Source organism: Larimichthys crocea, chromosome XXIV (genome assembly GCF_000972845.2).
Source record: "Larimichthys crocea isolate SSNF chromosome XXIV, L_crocea_2.0, whole genome shotgun sequence".
Taxonomy (NCBI): Eukaryota; Metazoa; Chordata; class Actinopteri; family Sciaenidae; genus Larimichthys; species Larimichthys crocea.
In genome coordinates this window covers 12437171-12458910 of record NC_040034.1, presented here as the reverse complement: position 1 = coordinate 12458910, position 21740 = coordinate 12437171, and the positions used below count along the sequence as shown (strand labels likewise).

The window sequence follows — 21740 nt, the reverse complement described above, 5'->3', positions numbered from 1 at the left end:
AGAGGATTATTACAATTAATTGGTTAGCAAGACATTATTTCAAAAAGGGAAATTGGCTCTTATAATTATATAGAGAAGGGAATACTTTAACTCCCTGGAATATCAGCTTCCTGAAATAATGGAGCTACAGCCCCTCACTTCCCCCACCTCCATCAGCGTTAGCGTGTCTGTCTGCCTGTTTCCTGTGACGGATCCATTTTCAACAGCTCCTGGCCCTGCAGTGGCTGCGGTTGATGGGTGGCTGGTTGGGTGGCCTGTGTGAATCTTTGACTGGCTTGCCTCGCTTACTGCCTTCCATATGCGGTCTGCTGGGAGCTACGGTGTGCTCTTTGTTCTGTCCCTTTGCTGAATTCCCCGTCAGTCAGTGTGACCATAGCTACAGTGCAATAAATACACTGAGCATGAGGGCAGGGTTAGGGAAAGGGTTGCTCCACTGGGTGAATGACTAAGTAGACACACTGTAGTGAAATGTGTGTTTTACTTACCATGTGAGCAGTTATTTCTCAGCATTTTTAATAGCGTTTACAATTACTAGACTTTGTTTTCCCAATGCTAGAGGAATCTACAGTTGCCAATGTCTGTCAGTCTGTCGGTAGGTTGCCCAGAACTATTGAATGGATCATTTATTGTTGTAATTTCCCAGCTTGGGATAAATAAAGTATATCTATCTTGTTTCCAGAAGAAGAATCCAAATGATATATAGGATCCCCTAACTTTTCCTCTAGCACCACCACCAGGTCAAAGTTTTTCCTAATCCTGTGAAATCTGACGGAATGATACAAATTTTTGTAATTTATTGAAATGAATTGTTCCGAGATGGTGTATCCTTATGACTTTAGTCAGTACTGTAACTATTAGATTAGACTCGTCGCCAAGTGCTTGATCATGGTGGAATTGTTCGGTCTCCATAAATAATATTATAAAAAGCCTGCTCTGTATGGAAAGTCTCATGAGATAACTTTTGTTATGATTTGGCGCTATATAAATAAAATTGAATTTATTGGTTTGCAATAAAATTTGGTACATATTCTTGTTTCCTACTTAATGACCTGCAAACCCAATGAAATCCCATCGGCTTCAACTGTATTTTGTATTTGATGCTAATTATATGCCAATAGTCTCACAATGCCGCTAGCATGGACCTAAACGAACATAGCGCTGACTGAATGTGATTTATGAAAATGTTTGCAGTTTGCGTTACAACAGTTAGACCACAAAAGAATCACAGAGTTCAGGGAGTATTTAATTCATTGATCCTTTACCTTTTTGAAAATCAAAACGTAAAAGTTACACAGATATTGGTGATTTAACGATCAGAGATATCAATGTACACCATTGCCAAATGATATATTTCACACCATAAATACTCATAGCACAGAAGCAGGAAATCAGTTACCTGCCCCTGTCTGCAATTTATCATCGAGGGACCAATTCTGACACATTGATGTTCATAAAAACACATACCCGCTTTGTAACCAAAATGGGGGTCACACCCACTGATGGCCAAGTCACGTGGTCAACGTGAAGCATGCTTTACCTTTACAAACGGATCTATGAAGAATGAATGGGAAGAGAAGATCAATAACTACAATTACAAATATTTTGGCAGGACCACTGAGGGAGAAACAGTTTTTGATAAAAACATGGATGGCTCAGGTATGTCACAGACATGTGAGGATGATAAAGAGCAGAAATTGTTGAATCAGAGAAATATTGACAATATGATAATGAGGTAGTAGTCAGCAGGGCGCTGCATACTTTATTTTCAATGGTATTTCGGCAACCTACTGTATTGACGCTAATATATTTACACACTTAGACACAGCTTGTAATGTAAGACGTTCTCTTTTACTTAACACAGTGCCATATTACAAGGTAAAAAGAAAAAAAGAAAGGGAGATAAGAGGACTCCCGTTATTATGATTCTTATGGCTGATCATCTTGGGCCACTACAAAATTCTAGTTGTAAAGATTTTCTGCAAAAGTTTTCATTTATACTGCACTTTTATTGAAACAAGCACAAAAGTCTTTTATCAGTGGAGCAAATCAAATATAGTTCTTCTGATATACAGGATACATGTTTCTGATTAGAGGGATTTAGAATATGTCACTTAACAGTATACAAATTCTCCCAAATCTAAGTAAAAGCATGCTTTTAGCATGGTTTCAGTCAGAATTGGTCCCTGTTGTATTGCACAACAGTAAAATAACTCAAGTTATATTGTCACCCTCTACAGTGGAGCTTGTTAACTGGACAGCGGCTAGTTCAAGTTGGGATGATTGGGTGCTGGAGTGGGTAGGCATCCTCCATTACGTGGCCAATCAGGCTGCTGTAAAAAAAGGCATGCCGGCTGCTGGATCAGTGCTAGCCATTGATATCGCAAGCATGGCGGCAACTCTACCCTGCTGCAATGTCAGGGATTCCTTTGATCACAGTATCATATTGTTGTGACAGCGCCACAATTTATCACATCACATAAAATCCTTCAGTAGTATAAGCATTCGCCTCCAACACATTTTCTCCCACATGGAGACGAGCGGCACAGCTCTGCTGGACTGGACTACAGTATTACTCACACCCAGTGCAAAGAACATGTAGCTAAACACAGGGAGAACGGAGCACAGGATCTCTTTCTCCCACCAGAGATCACACCTTGTACTGACACACTGTTGGGTTGCTGTTACCCTTTGGAGCATGCTGACACTTTGTTTCTTGCATAGCTTTTCACATGTGCATGCTTAGGCATCCTGAGCTCTCATCACAGATGCCTGCCTGCCTCCTGGCCAGTGGGAAGGGTGTTACTCTGCACTGGCCATTGTGTCAACATGAGGTCAAGAAGAAGTGCTCCGTGTGTCTGCTGTACTCCTGGAGGGAGGCCACGTAGACAAGAACCTCCTGCTGGGTTAAAAATAAACCCAGTGTGAAGTGCCACCACTCCCGCTCTGCACCTGCCATTTACCTCCGTTTGGTTGAAGCTCTATAAATGCAGGCACGGCTATTAAAAGACGGGAGGTGTCTAAAATGGCGAGAGCAGATGCTGGGCACCTTGCTCCCTGTGTGTGGGATGACTCTGCCATGGGTTTAAAGGGGACTAAAATAGAGTGGTTGACATATGGGCCTCTGATTGTTTGAACATGGAATCTCCTGGACTTCTGCCACTCGGCATAAATCCTTTGATACTGCCACACCAAACCCGCTGATCATCTTTCACCTAGCCCGAATCAGGTCATCTATTTGCATGCCAAGAGGCAATTTCCATGGGCTTAAACAATGACCAAATTTGGGGTTCAATGGGATGCATTAACAGCACCGACACAAACTACTACAGGAGAGGAAGAACGCTAGCGTACAGCGGTGTGTCCAACTGGTGGGAGTGAGATACACAGGCATGGTCTTCTAGCAACAGCAGCATTGAAAAGCACATGAAAAATAGGAGGTTAAACCCGGCTTCCCCACAGCTCCCTTTATTGCTGAGTTACTACAGAATAAGACGACGGACTACTTGTACCTGCCTATGCTAGTTTGGTTAAACATGGGACCAGCAAGTCTTCCAGTCTGAGACAGATCCACAAAGATCACACGGCTTACTGCTCTGGAGAGGTATATCCAAGTACATTTAAACTGATAAGAGTTCACATTTAGGTAACAATTTTAGTTCGTTTTTTTTTTTCCAGGAGGAGAACAAGAGAAAATGGCCACCAAGGTCACCAGACTTTGAACTGTACACTCAGTCTTCCAATAATAAATATATACATGTCCTGGTCAAGTCCAGGCAAAAACACACATGTGAGACAAGTGAGTCTGTTTATGGTTGTTGACACCTCCGCTGTCTTCAGAACAAATTTAAGGAACTTTTAGTTTTATGAAAAAAAAAAGAAACCTCTTTATCTTGTTATCAAGATCTGGCAACTACTTATTCTGAAGATGCTGAGGGGCAGAAGGGTCCTTCTTCATATACAGCATGACCACTGACAATTAACAAAAACCAAAAAAATTATTACTGTACATAGTATTTCTTATATATTTTAAATTAATCTGCATCATTTTTATATTTATACTAATAACCAAGTTTTGCATTTGTTCTTTTTTATTTATTGTCCCAGGGTTCCAGGAGGAGGAGTGAGAGAGGTCAGCCTCTGTCCTGCCTAGCACAGTCAGCGGGGGGTCTCCTTCTCCTGAGTACCCTCAGCCTTGGTTCAAGTCACTTTCTGATTCGCTAATGCAGCCCTCCGCCATTGCCGTGGCCAATCAGCCACCCTCCGATCAGACCTTGGCCTCCAGCATCTCCAGGAAGAGTTTGTGCATGGGCACCTTTCCCTGCACCTTGATGCTGTAAAAGTGCTGCACAGCCTTGGTGGCCGTCTGCCGCAGAAGAGGCAGGGTCATGAGCAGCTTGCCTGCCCGCCGCGGGTCCTCCACGTGCTGGCCGCTCTCGTAGTCCTGCAGGGCCTCATGGAGAGCGTCCTGAAGCTTCTGGACCGCCTCCATGTCCTCTATGTGCATTGAGTCTGACGGGGACGAGAGCAGAGAAAGGAGCATGAAGATTGGTGGATTTTCAAATTTGAAAAGTAACTTGTAAGAAATGTAGTTTGAACTTTGAGACACTGGTAATATAACAGGAGTGATGGGAAATGGATTTTTCTAAAACAAAATTAGATGTCATGATTGATCTTTACTGCTCTGTCAGTAGCAGTAAGGTAGGGAACACATTATCAGTATAACTCAAACCCTGACAAGATAAAGAATAGATCATAAAAAAGAAAAAAAAACAACATCTGCTTCATTTTATTTATTTATTTATTCTTTGGTGGACTGGGCAGGACATTCATATGGCCCTTGACCAGAGAGACTGAAAATCAATGTTATCCTCCAGTAACAATGGCATGAATAGCACCCAATCTCTGCTGAGTGAGTACACATTAAACACCTCACTGTTCCAAAAGGACAGATTGTTTTCGAACAAGAAAACAAAAGAAAAAAAAAGGGGGCTCCATTAGAGAATTGGACGCTATAAACAAGCCTGAGATGAATACAACACTTCCTCTCAATTAATTCCCTTCCTACTCCCTCAAAGGAGTTTCTGACCACCAGATTGGAGGGAAAACAAACACTAATGAGTTTATTTTACTGATAGATGCAACAAACAACCAGTCATCTAAGTAAGAAATCTAAAAAAAAATACATTTTTGTATTATTTGTCTATATTTAAAAAAAGAAAAAACGCTCCTGCTTACTATATTGTGACTCTCAGCTTCAGTCAGCCCCAACCCCCCCCTCCCCTGTCCTGACCAGTTTTAGAGCCGTCTATAGTTTCAGTCTGGCTTCTCTCCGGTGTTCAGCGCTCCTATACTGTTTCGCTACACTGCCACCGTTTTTTACTGATCCTACTGTACATCATGTTACAGCACTCCCCTCTCATTCTCGCCTTTTTCTGCCTCTGTCTCTATCTTCCAGCCTCTCTCAGGGACAGTCCGGGGTCGTGGTTTCTCTCACTGGTTAACCGGTGTCTGGCACTCCGGAGGCGGCATGTCATTGGCTGCCTGACTCGTCTCACCTTGGTGGTGCATATTTTACCACACGGGACAATAAAAGGCAAAACAGATTTCAGACTTCGCCCCAAATTCATTGACTGGAACAACTGTATTCCCAAGACCTTGAGACATTTCTCACCCTGACGGTTTTCAAATCCACAGTGGTAAAATGAAGTAGGTCGTTTTGTAAAGTGAATGTGGGAGGGAGGGGGGTTAGAGGGGGAGGATGGAAGAACAAAAGACAAAAAAGAAAGAAAGAAAAAAAAACTCAGATGAGGATGTGGTGTGACATAATTATCTCTTGTTCTTTTCACGGAGGCTGGATTCACAACCTAACAAGCTGCATTTTTACAAATCAAACCAATATCTTGTTCCATTTTTCACACTCACAAACATGCACATTTTAGCAATAAACCTAATTTGAACCAGAAATAATTGAATGTTTTGCAGCAAGGATGAAAAAAAAGAGGAAAAAATAAAAAAAAGAGAGAGATAGAGACGTCTCAACAGATGGGTAGAAAAAGAGGGCAGGAGAGCTCACGGCTTGTAGTCCTTGGAGGAGGGGCAGACTTAAAAAAACAACTTTGAAGAAACAATTTCCTCGCAATCCATCAGTGAGCCCACGTCGATCCGATTGATAAACTGCTAATTACAAAATCAATCGCTATGAATTTTCACAGCTGTCAGACAGAGGGGCTCCCGGGAGAGTGATCTCCCAGAGACCTTGTTCCAACAATCCGGACACCCTCCTCCTCCTCCTTCTCCTCCTTCTCCGCTCTTCTCCTCAACCCCCATCTCTCCTCTCTCCCACACCCCACCTCCCTACCAAAGCTCTGTTGTCTGAAAGCAAAGGCCCACCATCAGCATTTTCATTTTTCAGCCCCGGACAAAACAAGGGAAAAAACGGCCCAGTGACCCAGGCGCGCATTGATCAGAGCGGGACAGGTCCTGCCTCCTCAAAAGGAGCCTGTCAATAGCAGCGTGCCGTCTCGGCATTGGAACAAACGAGGCCTATCACTCCCTGATACTCATTCCATTCGACTTAACACATTTTATTGACAGCCCCTGTGCTCCTAATGAAATGCTAAATTTATCTCCCGTGGCTGCTGTGCCCTGCAGCTACTGTTATGGAGATAGAGAAAGAAAGGGGAGAGGGAGCGCTGGAGAAATACCACAACATGGAAGGTGTTCAATTAAAAAAGCTCACTCCTCCATCCCTCTTTCCCGTACACTGCCCTTATCTTCTCTCCATCTCTCCATCTCGTGCTGCAAACTAAAGGTTACACTGAAAAACTCCTGAAAAACTAAGAAATGTCATTTCTGAAACTGTGTTAGGCAATACCTTACTGTTTCTGGATATTATACTGTCTAGTGTGCATTACTCAGAGGACCGGTCAGGAAATATCATGAGCGAGTAATACACTGGAAGAATGTCTCTAACATTTTCATGTGAAGTCTTGATTTTTTAAAAATAAATAAAGCCATAACTTTTTTCATATATTATGTTCTTTGTTATTTCAGATAAAAAATACTAAAGGATTCGCTTATCGTTATTTAAAAGTAATAAATGGTCTCCATTTATTGTGAAAAAAATCTACAAATGATATTTTTTTTGGTCCTATTCCATCTACATATATACTACATACAATAATAATAATTATAACATTAATTAATAAAACTGAGAAACTGGGTAATATAAGATAATTTAAAAACAAAAACTAATCAAATCATGGAATGAAACAATGGTAATATCAAGCAAAGACACACAACAAAAAATATTATATGTATTCCAAATTATTGACTGCAAAAGTAACTCTATAAATATTATAATGAATATTGTTAAATGAAATGATTTACATATACATGTATGTATGTATGCATTTATGGTTAATCAGGAGACTTTTGTTCAGTTAGAGCAGGAGTTATATTTCTGTGATGATTTTAATTATTATGTTATTGTGTAAATACTGATGTTTAAAATACTGAATACAATAATTTTTGTGACGCTTATTTAAAACATAATACAGTTTTTATTAAAATGTATATAAAATTAGCTTCCTAAAATCCTAACAGCTGAATGTAATTTATGATGTGTCAGCGTGCTGAAGACACCTCACCTGAGTTGGCGAGAGCAATGGCCTTGAGGGTGACGAACTCCTCCTTCTCCACTTTGAGCTTCTTGCATTTGCGCACCAGCTGCAGGATGGAGACGTAGAGGTCGAGCAGGCCCGTCAGCCGCGAGTGCTCCTCGTCCATGATGTAGTCCTCGGCGTACACCAGCTCGTCCTCGTATGGCAGTGAGCGGAACACAATGCTGAGGATGAGGATCTCCATCCAGGCGCTCTGCAGTAAACTCATCTGGTCTCCCAGAGAGAGAGAGGAAAAGCCTGGAAGGACAGAGGAGGAAACTTTATGAGGACATGTATCTATGGGTGGTTATACATTATTATTCACCTATTCATTTATCTAAAAAATGTTTTTTTTCTACTAGAAAGTATTAAGAAGTAAAACAACAGACAGCTCTTTGAGTTAACGGTAAACCAAACATGTCTTCTCAAGCCCCCGGTAGTCTGGAGTACATGCCGAGGCACATGTTAGCGAGTGGTGTTTAATTTTAAATGCACAGTGGAAGGTCCTCTTTGAAGCCGGTGTCAGAGCACTTGAGTGGGCTTTACTGTAAGTGAGGACAGTAAATCGGTGCAAAGGTCCGAGACACACAAAGCCATGTGGTTACCCCTTGTATCCTGTCACACTTCTATTGGTGTGATGGGGATTAGCAGTGAGACACGTTCTCGTTGGAGGGGTTGAGGACATGACATGCACTGTGTAGTGGGAGAAGGTGACAAGGGGACGCACACACACACACACACACACACACACACACACACAAACACACACACAGCAACACACACACACACACACACAGCAACATCCACAGAAACGTGTAAAAACAAGCATGACATGACCATGTCACCTACGTAAGCACATAAATGTGCGCGCATACACAGAGCATGGTTCAAGCCCAGCCTGAAGACCCGCTTAAACCCAAGTCCCCATTCTCCAACAGCAGCTGGATGAGGTGATTGAGCCTGGGCACATCGCACCGCTGTCATTTCCCCTTCGACACCTCTACATATGCTCAGAATAGAACATTAAATAAAACAAACTGCTCGATCCTCAAAAGATGAGCTGTGAGAAAGTCAAACAAATTAAAGAGAGTAAAGGCATAAAAGAGAAAGGAAGAGAGAGAGTGAGGAACAGATAGCCAGATAGCCATCTCATCCCTTTTCCCTTCGTACTTCCCTTCAGCTGTCAATAAACTGCATGAACCCCCCCGCACACACACACACACTTTTTCCACTCCATCTCCCACCTCCCCTCCTCCTGCACAGCATGCCTGCAGGCGGTCCATTCTGACAGCATATTAGGCTCTTCAGCTCCGCCCCTGATTAATATGATTGCTTTTACAAGTTTGCTGCCACGCTACCTGCCACCGCGTGATTAAGAGGCGATAGATTACAATATTGACCAGGGCGCTCACCGCACCTATACCCCACGTTTTCTCTTAAATATAAATGATCTCACTGGGGTGCAGCCACCAGCCTGATGTTTATCGCCTGCTGCTAGGACACCATGAGCACGCACACATGTGAGAAGAACAAGAGACATGATGAGAAGCGTGAGAGAAAGTGAAAAAGAAACAGGACAGAGAGAGAAAGAGAGAGAGAGAGACAGGCAGAGAGAAAAGAAGAACCAGAGAGAGTAGTACCTGAGTGTTCAATTTCCCTTATCGTGGTGATGACCACTGCAGGGGAAGAGCTGGAGGATACATTAATTAACAGATTGTGATCAGAATGTGAGGGCCTTCACATTTTGAAGGGGAATCAATAGTCAGTAGAATAGAGTGCTAACAGAAAGGTGCTGGTGCCCGGCTGGACTGGTCAGAGGTCTGAAGAGCCCAAATTAGACCCAACAAAGCAAACTGCCGAAAGCACTCAAAACACTTGACTATTATCAGCGGAGGCAATAAGCCATATTTTGTAAAGGCCTCTGCCATTACACATATCAAGACCGCATCTTAAAATCTTCTGTTGTGTTATTTCCTTGTCTGCATACATGGCCATTACGTTGGACAGAATGTGGACTGGCCGGAGGGAAATTGTCATGCAAGCGTGGACGCGGTCTTGATTGCCGCATCAGGTTGGCATCACAATCACAGGCAAGGCTTTGTCTAGCCTTTTAATGCCAAGGAGGACTGAAGCGGAACTAAAGCGCTGCTCCCAATGTGACAGCCCGTGTGAAGGCCTTGTTCAGGGCTTGTTGGAGAGTTGTTCTGATACAGCAGACACCTCTCAGCCATATGCACACATGCAGCCCAGCAGCCTACAATTACCTTTGACGCTAAAAGTCCTTGAATTTAATCCAGTGTTGTGAGACGGAGAGGTGGTGTTTTTCCCCTGCTCCATCCTCTCTCTTCAGGGCCTAAATTATCGCTCCAAATGGGATCTCGTGTCGTTGCCTTGCCTTTTTCCACTCAATTTAATCGAGTAATGAAGTGACTTCCCGACTCCGCAGGTCACACTGCGCTCCGGCCGCCGCACTCTGAAGGTGGCCCGGTTAAGTGCCGTCGGAGTGGGTGATTTCCTCTAATGAAATATCAATATTTACATCTTCATTTCCAGCCCACTGCCTTGGCGGGGTTTGACCAAACATGACACAATATTGACCAAATCAAAGAGGCCTGTCTACGCGCTTGAAGGGCCTTTTCCACTCCACTGCTGAGTGCACCGGTAGATTTCTGTCTGAAAGTCTTTGTGGCAGAAATACAGAGATAATAACAATGCAGAGTTTTTCTTTGTTCACTTTGACTAAAGCGCCCTGCTCATATAGAGATCATGTATCTCAAAAGGATTTTCACTTCCCAAATTACAAGATGTTAAAAAATGTAAAGCCAGTTCATTCTAGACAAAGGAACAGAAATAAATATAGGCGACAAAGAAACAACATTAAAGAGCAGCCCAGTGACCACTAACTTCATCAGCACACCATCATTCATAGCTCAAAGGGTGAAAACAAGACCACTAAAGACCAACAACAGAAGCCAAAACCATCATCTTTCCCTTTATCTTCCCAAAAGCCCTCGGCTGTGGGCAGGAGGGGGCAGCCCAAACCCACAGACGGCTGCTTCAAACCCCTCGCAGAGATTAATCAGAGCGTCGTTTCATCTGCCAGAGCACAGGACGGTCCAAAATGAAATGCTGGAGATTTCTGTTGAGCTGGAGTTCATATTCTATTAATTTATTATTGTTTCCCTCTCCCCGAGGGCCATTAGCGCGGGTAATAAAAAGAGATGTAATTACGAGGCACGGTGGCCCCCTCCAGCTGCAGCCCCCTCGTAACTCACCCTCAATCAGACAACAGAGCAGACAGAGGGAGGGAGAGAAGGGGAAAAAATGGCACGAGAGAGGGAGAGAAATGGAGGATAAAAGAGAGGAGAAGATATGGGCCAGAGAGGAGAGAGATAAGGAAGAGAGAAAGAGAGCGGCAGCAGTGAGCGAAAAGAGGACCGGTGCACGAGGGGGAAAGGAAGAGGCAGATAGAAAGAGGAAAGAGAGTAATTCTGGCTGGACGGGCTGATCTATCATGGCTGGCTATCAGAAGGACAAGCAGGCCCTGAAGACTTCTGCCCAGCGGCAATCTCACCTCAGCCAAGTCAAGTGCTCTCTGGGCTCCAGTTGGAATAAAACTGCCCCTAACAGGACCCCAGGGGTTCAGCACATCTTTTTTTTTTACTAACCTCAAACTGAGCTGAATGATCATGCTGCCATAAGCTTATTTTATATCAAAGCTTTTTATTTTACATGGCAGTTTTAAAAAAGAAAGAGGACAAGAGAAAAATGTATGCACCTCTGATTTGTATGGAGTCCTCTGATCTGGCAGAGTGACATGCTATGGTGTGAAATGTATAACCAATACAGGAGTGACGGGCCATTTTGAGCAGCTTCATAATAGAGTGTGTGTGTGTGTGTGTGTGTGTGTGTGCAGCTGCCAACCATGACTCTTCTTGAATTTACATGACGGCGTCAGGAGGACCCAATCAATAGCAGCTTGGTAATAAATTGCTGTGCTTGACATAAATAATTTGACCTGCAGTCCAGCGACATGTACAACACAAACAGCTCAGTTTGCTGCGAGCTTTCCCCTGGACACTGATTTGATGACACAAAGGCTGTTTTTATATTGGAAAAAATCATGTCAATACAAACTAAATTGACTCGGTTAAAAAGGGGTTGCAGACTGAAAATTAATCTTGTTTTTTTTACAGCTCCAGCGCTCACTTTCAGGAGAGTCCGCTATCTGCCTCTTTTCAACGTGATAACCAGCCCATTATCCCATTGTAAGTAGCTTGGGAATGGGTGATTTGACCAGTAGCCTGTGAACGTTATGAGGTTGAAGAACGTTAAATACAGTAATCCCCTTGTTTTAATCTGCACCCTATGACCTCCTGACCCTAACGGAGAAGTCTTTAGCCCTCCCCAGGGTCCCACTGCCCAACCCTGATGATACATATATCTGTATAGCCCCAAAGACCAGGACGAATCAGGCTTTAATCATTGCTGTAATTACACATAATTTATCTCTGCTGCCATCAAGCAACATTGCTTAATGAGGGATGGCGCTCTGCTGACGATCACTTAAAGGCACATCAGCATATAAAATTTCCTGCTGAACATTTTACCTCAAATATATAGCGCAAATTTCTACACAGGTGCTACAGCTTCAGACGTAGGATTTTGTACAGATTCGATTTAGTGACAATATAAACATAATTGCAATGCACATAATTGTGATGCTGAATGTACCTGCTCATGTGTCACAGTAACTAAACAAAGCCCTCCCCCACCCTGCCTGGCAGATGTCCCTTTCCTGGCCTTGTATACTCCTGACTGCCTGTCTGCCTCCAATACGCCCCCATCTCAATCTCCCTGCAGCTTTTCCGCCTTCCTCCTGCTCTCCTGCCTGGGTTCAGGCCTCAGCATCCACCTGATTGCTCAATCTATCTTTATCTCCTGTGTTGAAGCCTACGTCAGAGGGTAAATTGAATATACTAAGAGCTGTCTGTTGGTGTCTATATTTAATAAAGTGCACTGATGAGGTGCTGATTTATTGCCGGGCAGTATTCACACTCTATTACAAGGAGATTACGCAGCTTGAGTGGGATCAGGCTGGCAACACAGTAAGTAGATTTCACAATTTAATGGCAAAGAGAAAACAGGAGCCCGGAGGGGGCTGGAGGAGGGTGGGCTGATGGGTGGGTGATTATAGTGGAGGGTTGAGCTGACACAAACACGACAACATACAAGAGGCGCGATCTCTTTTTAACATCGCTGCCTCGATGCTAACAGCTAACACGCCAGGCGGTTGTCTGTCAAATGTGGAGCTGATGAGCTGAAATCCAATAAAGCACAGATGATGAATATTCCCCAAACACCAGTAATGAACAGAACAATGCAAACAAGACAATTTCATCGGATTAATCTGGTCTGAATCTAACACTGAAAAATACAATCACACGCGAGGAAGATGTTTATTTTTTCTTAAGTAATATTAAATAAATCCAAATGAATTTAAGACATAAAAACAAGTTCCAAATGCTGTTTGAATATTTTACATTCTCTGGATGACATGCCAGAGCAAAAATATGTTTTATTGTGCAGGAGCAAAGCAGCAGCAGTAACAGCAGCAGCAGAGAGTCAATGTTTGTTTGGCCCTTTAGCCTTCTGAGAATTCCCAGCTGAAAACACTCGGGCCTGGGAAGCTGGGATGGGAGCTGACAAACACCAAACAACAAGTACCTCTTGTATAAGCAGCATGCACGGCAGTTTTTACATATGAACACATGACATTCCCACCGCGGGTGGGAAAGGATGCGGAGTAGCATGAGGCCACATGGGTCACAGTGGTATCCTACCGCTCCTGAAGAAGGCAGCGATGTCAAGGTGATAAACAGGTTCTCATGTACTGAAGCTGTCAGTAAACTTAGTTCCTACCTAAACCTCTTGGTCAGAGTGAAATGTAGCTTTACGGGATGGAAGGGGGCCAGAGGGGTGGACAGTGGACTGCTATGTGTGTCAAAGGTTGTTAGCACCTTAGGAGCAACAAGCCATCTGTCAGCATCCCCCTAACACTGCTCCTAATGACCCGACTCCCCTCAGGCAACAGCCGTGTTAGACTTCATGGTGCTATTTGGAGCAGTGACACTCGTGTCCGAAAGCTCTACAGTGATTATCAATTAATCAAAGGCAGATTCAGAATGAGGGCAAGGCTGCGGACTGACGATGGCAAACTTGTGAAAATGCTCTTGATATGTGACACCAGCCTTTAGTCTACCTCATTAAACTAATGTAACAAGTGCACCAGATCTGATTGTGTTCTTATTCCATCTAAAATTGTAGAAAGCACACTGTAAAGCACAGAAAACTGACCTGATGGTATGCTCAATAGAGTCGGGATGACAAAGTTGACATTGGACCTTGTCAGGCAAAGATACCATCTACACTAATGATGGCTTTGATATCCTCCAATCGCCCTCCAATTAAAACTCAATAGGGCCACTCTACTTCACATTATGCCGCTTTAGAAACGCGTTTTCAAATGTTAGCAGAGAATAGGGGAAATTAAAAATCAATTGGGAGAAGGTAAGTGCCAATTTTCGTGACATTTAAATTGTTACACTTGGACTTTAGTTATTGGCCCATCTGTCAATGGCCTAATCAATGTGGTCTACTACATAATGAACTGTTAATCTTTTTAATTCCATTGCCCGAGGCTGCAAAAATCTATCAGAATGCAATCAGCAGTTTTTCCCCCCTGTTCCTTTCTTGTCCCGGAGCGGATGGAGGGAGAAATATTGTAGGAACCGAGCATAGTAGGCTGCCCTGGGGTACCGTTGTTGCATGGAGTGTTAGTGCACGGAGTCTCGCTCAACCAGTGAACCGTCTCTGATCAGGTTCAGCCATGTACAACTCAATTATGCAGCCATTTCATGGCCAGAGGACACTCACTGTCCTAATACAGACACCACCAAAGGGACAGACACAGACCGAGCACTCAGCCAAAGTGGAAGTCTTTATCTCGTCATATTGTCTTTTTAATCTAAAAAGAAGAAATGTGTGATTTTATGATAGAAGTTTTAAAAAAATTACGAAATATAAAACAAAAGTACAAGTGTGATTGTGTGCATTTATACCGAAGCAGATCAGAATAATCTACTTAAAGTCGACCATCTCGCAGGTGCAGCACATTGTTTATCGTATCCGTTCAGTTCCAGGTACTCGCTCACAGTTGGAACAGACTCAGGCTTACTGCCTCAGGTTTTGGGTTAAACGATCATTATCAACGCATTTGGAATAACAAGTCCTCTCCCGCAATCAGCGGGGCAAATCCCATTAAAGTTATGAATCTATCCACTGTGCAATACGTGTTAGTATAATCTGACACGTATAGTGCAGTGGATAGATTGACTGTACAATACGTGTTAGTATAATCTGATTAACGTGGCCTTAACAGTATGACACACAAAATCCGAGTTGGAGTGTACACATACAGTATTAAAATGATGATGCACTCCAGGATTGTTATATTAAGTACACCTCCTTCCGGTTACTTAGTGGCCTCAGATGACCTGTGAAATATTGTAATATTATTATTATTATTTATTTTTTTTTTTCCCCTGTTAAAGATAAAAAAGACAGACACTGTTTCTGCTGTATCTGTGCATATGTGTGTCTCAGTGAACGGTGCGTCCACGTTTGCACAGTTTATACTCAGCAGTCAGCACGGGAATGCTGTCATTTTTCTGCATGTCTGGGACGCTGGTGTAATTTTTGGGTCACAACGATGAGAGTGTGTTATCGGGTCAGTTGTGATCCAGTCCTGACTAAGCTCCTTGTTAAACTCTCAGTGTGCTGACCACGCAGGGCCCCGTGTGGAGTGATCCAAACTGTTTAGACACGCAAGGGGCCGGGGCTGAGGCCATGGGCTGAGAGCATATCCATCTCTAATCTCCTTACTATCAGATCTGTACCTGATTAATACCCCTTCTTCTGAGAAGTACTCTAATACCTTTTCAGTACAAAACGCACCTTCCCGAGGTCAGGTGGGGTCCAATTCACCTAACTGAAAATAAATGAACCATTTTAATCCATGAATTTGGATTAAAATTTATCTTCTGAATTAACTGATATGACGCAAAGTGTGGCACACCTGTATGTATGTGTGTGTGTGTGTGTGTGTGTGTGTGTGTGAGAGAGAGAGTGGCAGATTGTACGTGTGCATCAGTGCTGTAGTGATGTCGCACATTTCCTGCTCGCTGACAGCTCCGTGCTTGTCCAAGTTATGCTGATGAGAAGAAGAGGTTATGGAGGTGCCGCTGAGGGACACATTCATTTAGTTTGTTACCCCTCCATGCCTACAGCACTGTAATGTTATAGAGTTATGGGGGTCAAGCTCAAGATCAAGGAGAATCTGCCTCGGTTGCAAAAAAAGAGCGGCTAAACAATGTGTTCTCTGTCAAAATCAGAGGAAAACTCTTGAAGGAAGCAAAATCTCTGCTGACGTGAGGTGCTGTATCCTTAATTCAACAGCCTCTTATAACCTAACACCTCGTCTATCAGAATGCCTATGGGGCAAGGAACAAACATGATTATACCCATCAATAATTCAATGTATGTGTGCTTGTGCTTGTGCGCATTCGTGTGTGCATATATGTGTGTGTCTGTGGGTGATATGATGTCTTGTTTGATTGGGCAAGGCCCCAACTTTGTCCTAAATCTCCCTGGTGATTACAACCTACATTGGCACCGGGTCTGTGTCCCCCTCTCCATTCAATGCAGGGATTTTTAGATGCACTCTATTGATTTGTTTCTTGCACATCTCTGTCCATTTTGCACCACCTCTATCCTCCACACACCCTGAGGCTGTATGAGCTGCTGTCATTAATTATCTACATTTGTGTGTGCGTGTTCGTAGAGGGTGTGTGTGTGTGACATGAGACAGAGAAAGAGAGATGAAAATAAATCTGGCTTTAAAATAAGTCAGAGCAGACAGGTAAAAAAAAAAAAAAAAAAGATGCAAGGAGGCAGAAATCATTTGTTTCATACCTGGGATGTGCTTGGCCCAGCCGATGATGACCACCAGCTCACGGTCAGCCAGGTCGCACAGCGTGGTCAGAGCCTTGATGTCACTCTCGGGCATGGTGGGGTCAGGCATGGCATAGATCTTCTCTGGCTCTGCCACCAACAGGTGAGACACTATCTTTGTGACTGAGGATAGAAGAGGAAGGAGGGGGTGGGTGGGTGTCAAAGCAAAGCAGAGGTCAAAGGTCAGATCACTGCAGAGCTCAGTGAGGCACAAAGATGCACCGTGCTGATAAACATTGGACATTTTATTGAAATTGCAGAATGGTGGTCTCGCTTTCACAGCTTCTTTCTCTTTCTCATTATACGAACTAATGGATGGAGCTTGAATTGTATGAGTGAAGTGAAGGCACTGAAAGCTCTTATCCCTACAGAATGCATGCGAGTGGAACAAAATGTATGTGTGAAAATGTGAGTGTCCTCGAGCACGTTGTCATTGTTTATAGTATCGGTCATCTGCTCACAGACTTATCATATTTCAGCTCTGACCGGAACAATAGCTGGCCTATATTTCTGATCAATGAAGTCTTAACTGTCCAAACACGGGAGAGACAGTTTTATCAGTTTTACCTGCATGTTGGCCTGGCAGAGGAGGGGCGGCGGCGGTGGGAGACAATGGGTTAGTGATGGAGCAGTACTCACGAGGCTTTTTGGTGGGAGGGGGGAGCGTCAAGCCCAGGTATGGGTTGTTTTCTGAGTCCAACCTCCGCTTGTACTTCTGTCTGCCCCCTCGCACACGGTCCAGACGAACCCCTGGGTTAGAAAACGACAGGACGGACACAAGATAAACAAAGTGCATTTTTTTCCAGACTAGATTTTATGGGATATCAAATACATGAAAATTAACTAGGTCATAAAAGGCTAAGCACAGTTAAGATGCAAAGATACACAAAATAAATCCTGCATCTATCAGACTAGAACAAAAATGTGATCAGAAATTACACCCTCATGGGTTAGATCATGCGTAAAACCAGTAATGTGAGTGCTGGTTTGTGTCTCGTATATAAGCATTTTAAAAGGACTGCAGAGTGGCATAAGTGTGTATGTCTGTGTGTGAGCATGCGCCCGTTTGCGTGCTTGTGTGTCTGCGTGCGGATGTGTCAGAAGCACGGCTGCCTTCCCATATGTGGTCCATGCCTGGCTGGTCTACTGTGACACAGCTGAGCCCAGAGCAGGTCTAAACATATGAATATTTAACGCAGGGTCAATGATCTCACAGACTGGCCCTCTAATTATTTAGCTTTTGGGGTGAGGCAGACTGCATACTAATTAGCTGCCAGCTACATGCCTCTTTGCTCGTGTGTGAATGTCTGTGAGAGTTCAGGTGTGTGCTCCAGAAAAAGAAACTTAACCAGCCTACAAGCGACAACGTAGTCCCACACACACTGTACAAAACCTCCGCTGTCATACTGCAGATAGATAACTAGGTATTGCTTTCTCATAAAAGACCCTTATTTCACCCCTCTTTCACTGGAGTAGCACTAAGGCCTTATCACCCCCAGCCACAGCTAGGGGGGCCAGGTTGCACACTGATACTGTAAATGTCAAACTGGCCTCATCATAACATAAGTTATTTATTATCTCATTATTTGATAAGAATGTTTCCATTTGGATGTCTTTTCTATTCTATTAATTTTCAACATAGTTAAAATATTTCATCTATGCTGTTCTATTTATTTGATACCACCGGGCAGGTATTTGGTTATTTAATGCAATTGTATGCAAACATTTATATCCTGCATTTGGCCCAGCATGTCACTGCTGCCGTACATCCTAAATATCCCTGATATCTTAATCCTGTCAAGAGGGAGAATCCCTTCAATTTACCTTGTATGCATAATGTAACCCCCTACCTCCCCCCATACAAATTTAATACTAAAGGGCAGATGAGAAAAGGCTCAATGAAATGCTTGCGGTGGAGGAGGAGTTAATTTGTCAGCTGCCTGCGTCCTTTGAGCGAACAACACCCGCAGCCAGAGCACTTCCTTGATGATTTCATCACTTTATAACAGGGAGAACGGTGTCAAACCTAGGCATTGTGTGGCCACTGCAAATGAGCCTAATACAATTTGCCCATCGGCGAGTGCTCTTGGAGGGGATGAGTTTGGATGTGTCCCATGCACTGTGAGTGGAGGTCGCTCGGTGAATGGGGGTGGGGGGGAGTGGTAGCCTTCGTTTAACAAAGAGGAATTCAACAGCGGATTTATGCAAAATATCTCCTTGATTTTCACCACTGATATTACATGGCCAAAGCTCCCCTCCCTCACACTCAATGCATGGGGTGTGGGGGTGTGGGGGTCCACTAAACTGTATCATCATGGAACTGCATAAGAGATTTCTTGTATTTATATAAATGATTTGATTCCCTAGAAACACAAATCTGATTAGGATTGTCTTTCAATTTCCTGACACTGACAACCCACTAACCTAATTACCCCCAATTCCCAACAGAGCCTCATCCTTCCCAGCAAGCACGAGGGAATCATCTGATGGCAACTACCTGTACTTTATACACACACAGCCAGACGCCATAACAATTTCATTTTTATGTGTAGCATTTCTGTGAAGGTGTCTTGAGAATAGTCTTCAAACACCCTTCCACATTCTGCTCGGATAAGTGCTTAAAAACCTTCTTCAGATTGTGCAGAGATGGCAACGTTGCTACTGTAGGGATGGAAAATTCCTCTCATTGTCAAACGTGATGTCATCCCTTTCTACGGTTTCTTCCGGCTCTCCCGATGAGCTCGGCCGCTGCCAGGTGGCTGCGTTTCTGCTCTCCATGATCCTCTCTGCCGGTTGAGTCATGTGCCTGTGTCAGCTAGTGTAAAGCCAGCGATGAAGGTAGATGGGTGCCTCTTTTAATTAGAACAGTCCTGGCCATAATTAACAGATGCTGACAGGAATTAAAGCTTGGCACTAACCTGTCTCATTTTACTGTCCAACAGGGCCAGATACAGGCAGAGAGGAAGAGAGAGTGATTAAGAGCAGCTAGACGGATTCATTCACTCATGCTGTCGGGCACTATGATCAGGACTTTATGGGGGCCTTTGTGAGGTTCATATGTCTCTTTGGTGGCACCCGAAACTTTAAGTGGTCTGACTCTGATCAGTCTGTTGTACTCCTTCCAAAGTAAACAGTAGGTGTGTTATAAATGTGTGAAGAGAGTTGAGTACCATCTCATCCAAAGTCATCTCACTGTTTTATGGCCCACTACAGTGCAGCGAGGGTAGCAGTGGGTGAGCTCGGGTATCATCTCTTCAAAGCAGGGTGCAGGGGGAAAGGGCTTTTGGCCAAGGCGGCTGGCATTTGTGCACGGATTAACGCAGGCCTCAGGGTGGGGGTTTGGGCCAGCTGACCTAGGGCTCTTCTTTCTCTCCAAAAACAATAATAATCCCCTTCAGAGCACACTCCTACAAAAGGGCCTGTCTTCACTCACTTTGTGTGGCCGGCCCTGGTAGGGGCCCTTATTTTGAGTCCCTCACCTGTTCTGGGTGTCTCTCTCTGGGGAAAGTGTCAGGATGTCTGGGATGGTTGGCAATGCCAAGGGGGGCTTAGGCGGACCCTATTTTAGCTGGGAAAATCAGAAGGCCACATGGCAAGGCATGGTGAACCTTGCCTTTCAAGGAAGCCGCCCCGCTAAACTGCCGTCAGCACTATTTCAAAGGGCCCCTGTTGCCAGCTTTGCATACTTGTAAGTGTGTTGCAGCATTTTTAATCATGAGTGGTGATGAGCGAGGGTAGCGGAAAAATTGTCACGCATTGCCCCCCTCCCCATCTGCTGACCCCAGGAGCTGCCATAGTGACATATACTCCATTTACAGGTTAGTTACAATATCCCTTGTGACCTGAGATCTCTGCTTGTAATGCTAATTGAAAAGCCCAAATAGTACTTAAACTACACTTTAGATTGATCTAAATTACAGTATCTTTTTATGTCAGCAAAAGCTTTATTATTACTCCTGTCATTACTGTGTCTTGAAAGCTGTATTTGTTGTCCAGCAAGGCATGTGGACATTTACATGTCTAGTATTTCACGGACTGTACAGTTGAGTTGAATGTGGTTTGTGTGTATGTTCTGTATGTGACTATGATGGGGCTATTGTGGGATGTGGTTGTTCTCTGCATGCCAGTCTGCTGCACAATGTGAGGTGTATTGTATATCAACACAGACACACTTTGCTCCTTTGTTCAGCAAATGTTCATGACTGTCACAGTGTTCTCTCACAATAAGACAGGATACTTTCTACCTTCGCACACAGCACGTATACACAGTGACGACCACGGAACAAAACACCTATTGTCTTTGGTCGGCGTTGCAAATGTGTAGATAAAAATAAAATTAAATGTAACATCACAGAATAAAGGGGTTTTCTGCACTGGTGTGTATGTGGAAGAATCTGTGTGTTAGAGAGTGAGGAAGTCTGTGCAGAGAGCAACTGCTACTGAATGATGTCAATGTAATCTCTCAATAGTATCTTGTCTTCTCTCCTGCTCTAAGCTCTGATCCGTTTTCATTGATCAGAGGAAAAACCTGTTGCCCCTGACATTTGATTCTTCTATTGATCACTTCCTCCTTTATACAGTCAAGGGAAAGTACAGCGACTCAACACGGGGTTTAGGTAGGTCTACTGTAATCGGACTGCTGATCTTCAAAGACCATTTTCATTATGCCTTACCACGCTCAGATATGATTGGTCTGATTGTAGCTTTTGTGCTTGCTCAGTAGATACTGATATCCTATAAATTTTACTACTGTGAGTATAAACATCTAAGCTTAATTTACTCAAAGGATGTCTAATATTGTTATTCTTTCAGAGACAGTGGTGGATTTAATCTTCTGTTTCATTGGGGGGCAGCACTGTACTTTGTAGGAGCTGTAAAGTTATAATTAGGTGAGTTTCCATTGAGACACAATGTGACCTTTCTGCAGTAATGAAAGTAAGTGGTAACCTCAGTCACATGAGTGGTGGCCATCTCCACACCCTGGGCCCGAGCATTGCGTTGAGCCGG

The 21740-nt window shown here is 43.7% G+C and overlaps 1 protein-coding gene across 6 annotated transcripts in view; it reads right to left on the bottom strand.

Annotated features, from left to right (window-relative positions):
• Positions 1 to 1241: 1241 nt before the first annotated feature.
• The window catches only part of esrrb (estrogen-related receptor beta), a 45682-nt gene continuing 25183 nt past the window's right edge, over positions 1242 to 21740 (bottom strand). For 3 of the 6 annotated variants that reach the window (XM_027274496.1, XM_027274495.1, XM_027274494.1), the window contains 4 exons: positions 17301 to 17483; positions 16695 to 16856; positions 7650 to 7919; positions 1242 to 4509 (listed from right to left, as the gene is read on the bottom strand). In XM_027274496.1, the coding sequence (XP_027130297.1) occupies positions 4265 to 4509; positions 7650 to 7919; positions 16695 to 16856; positions 17301 to 17483 (860 nt within the window). In that variant the 3' untranslated portion in view covers positions 1242 to 4264. 6 annotated transcript variants of the gene reach the window in all.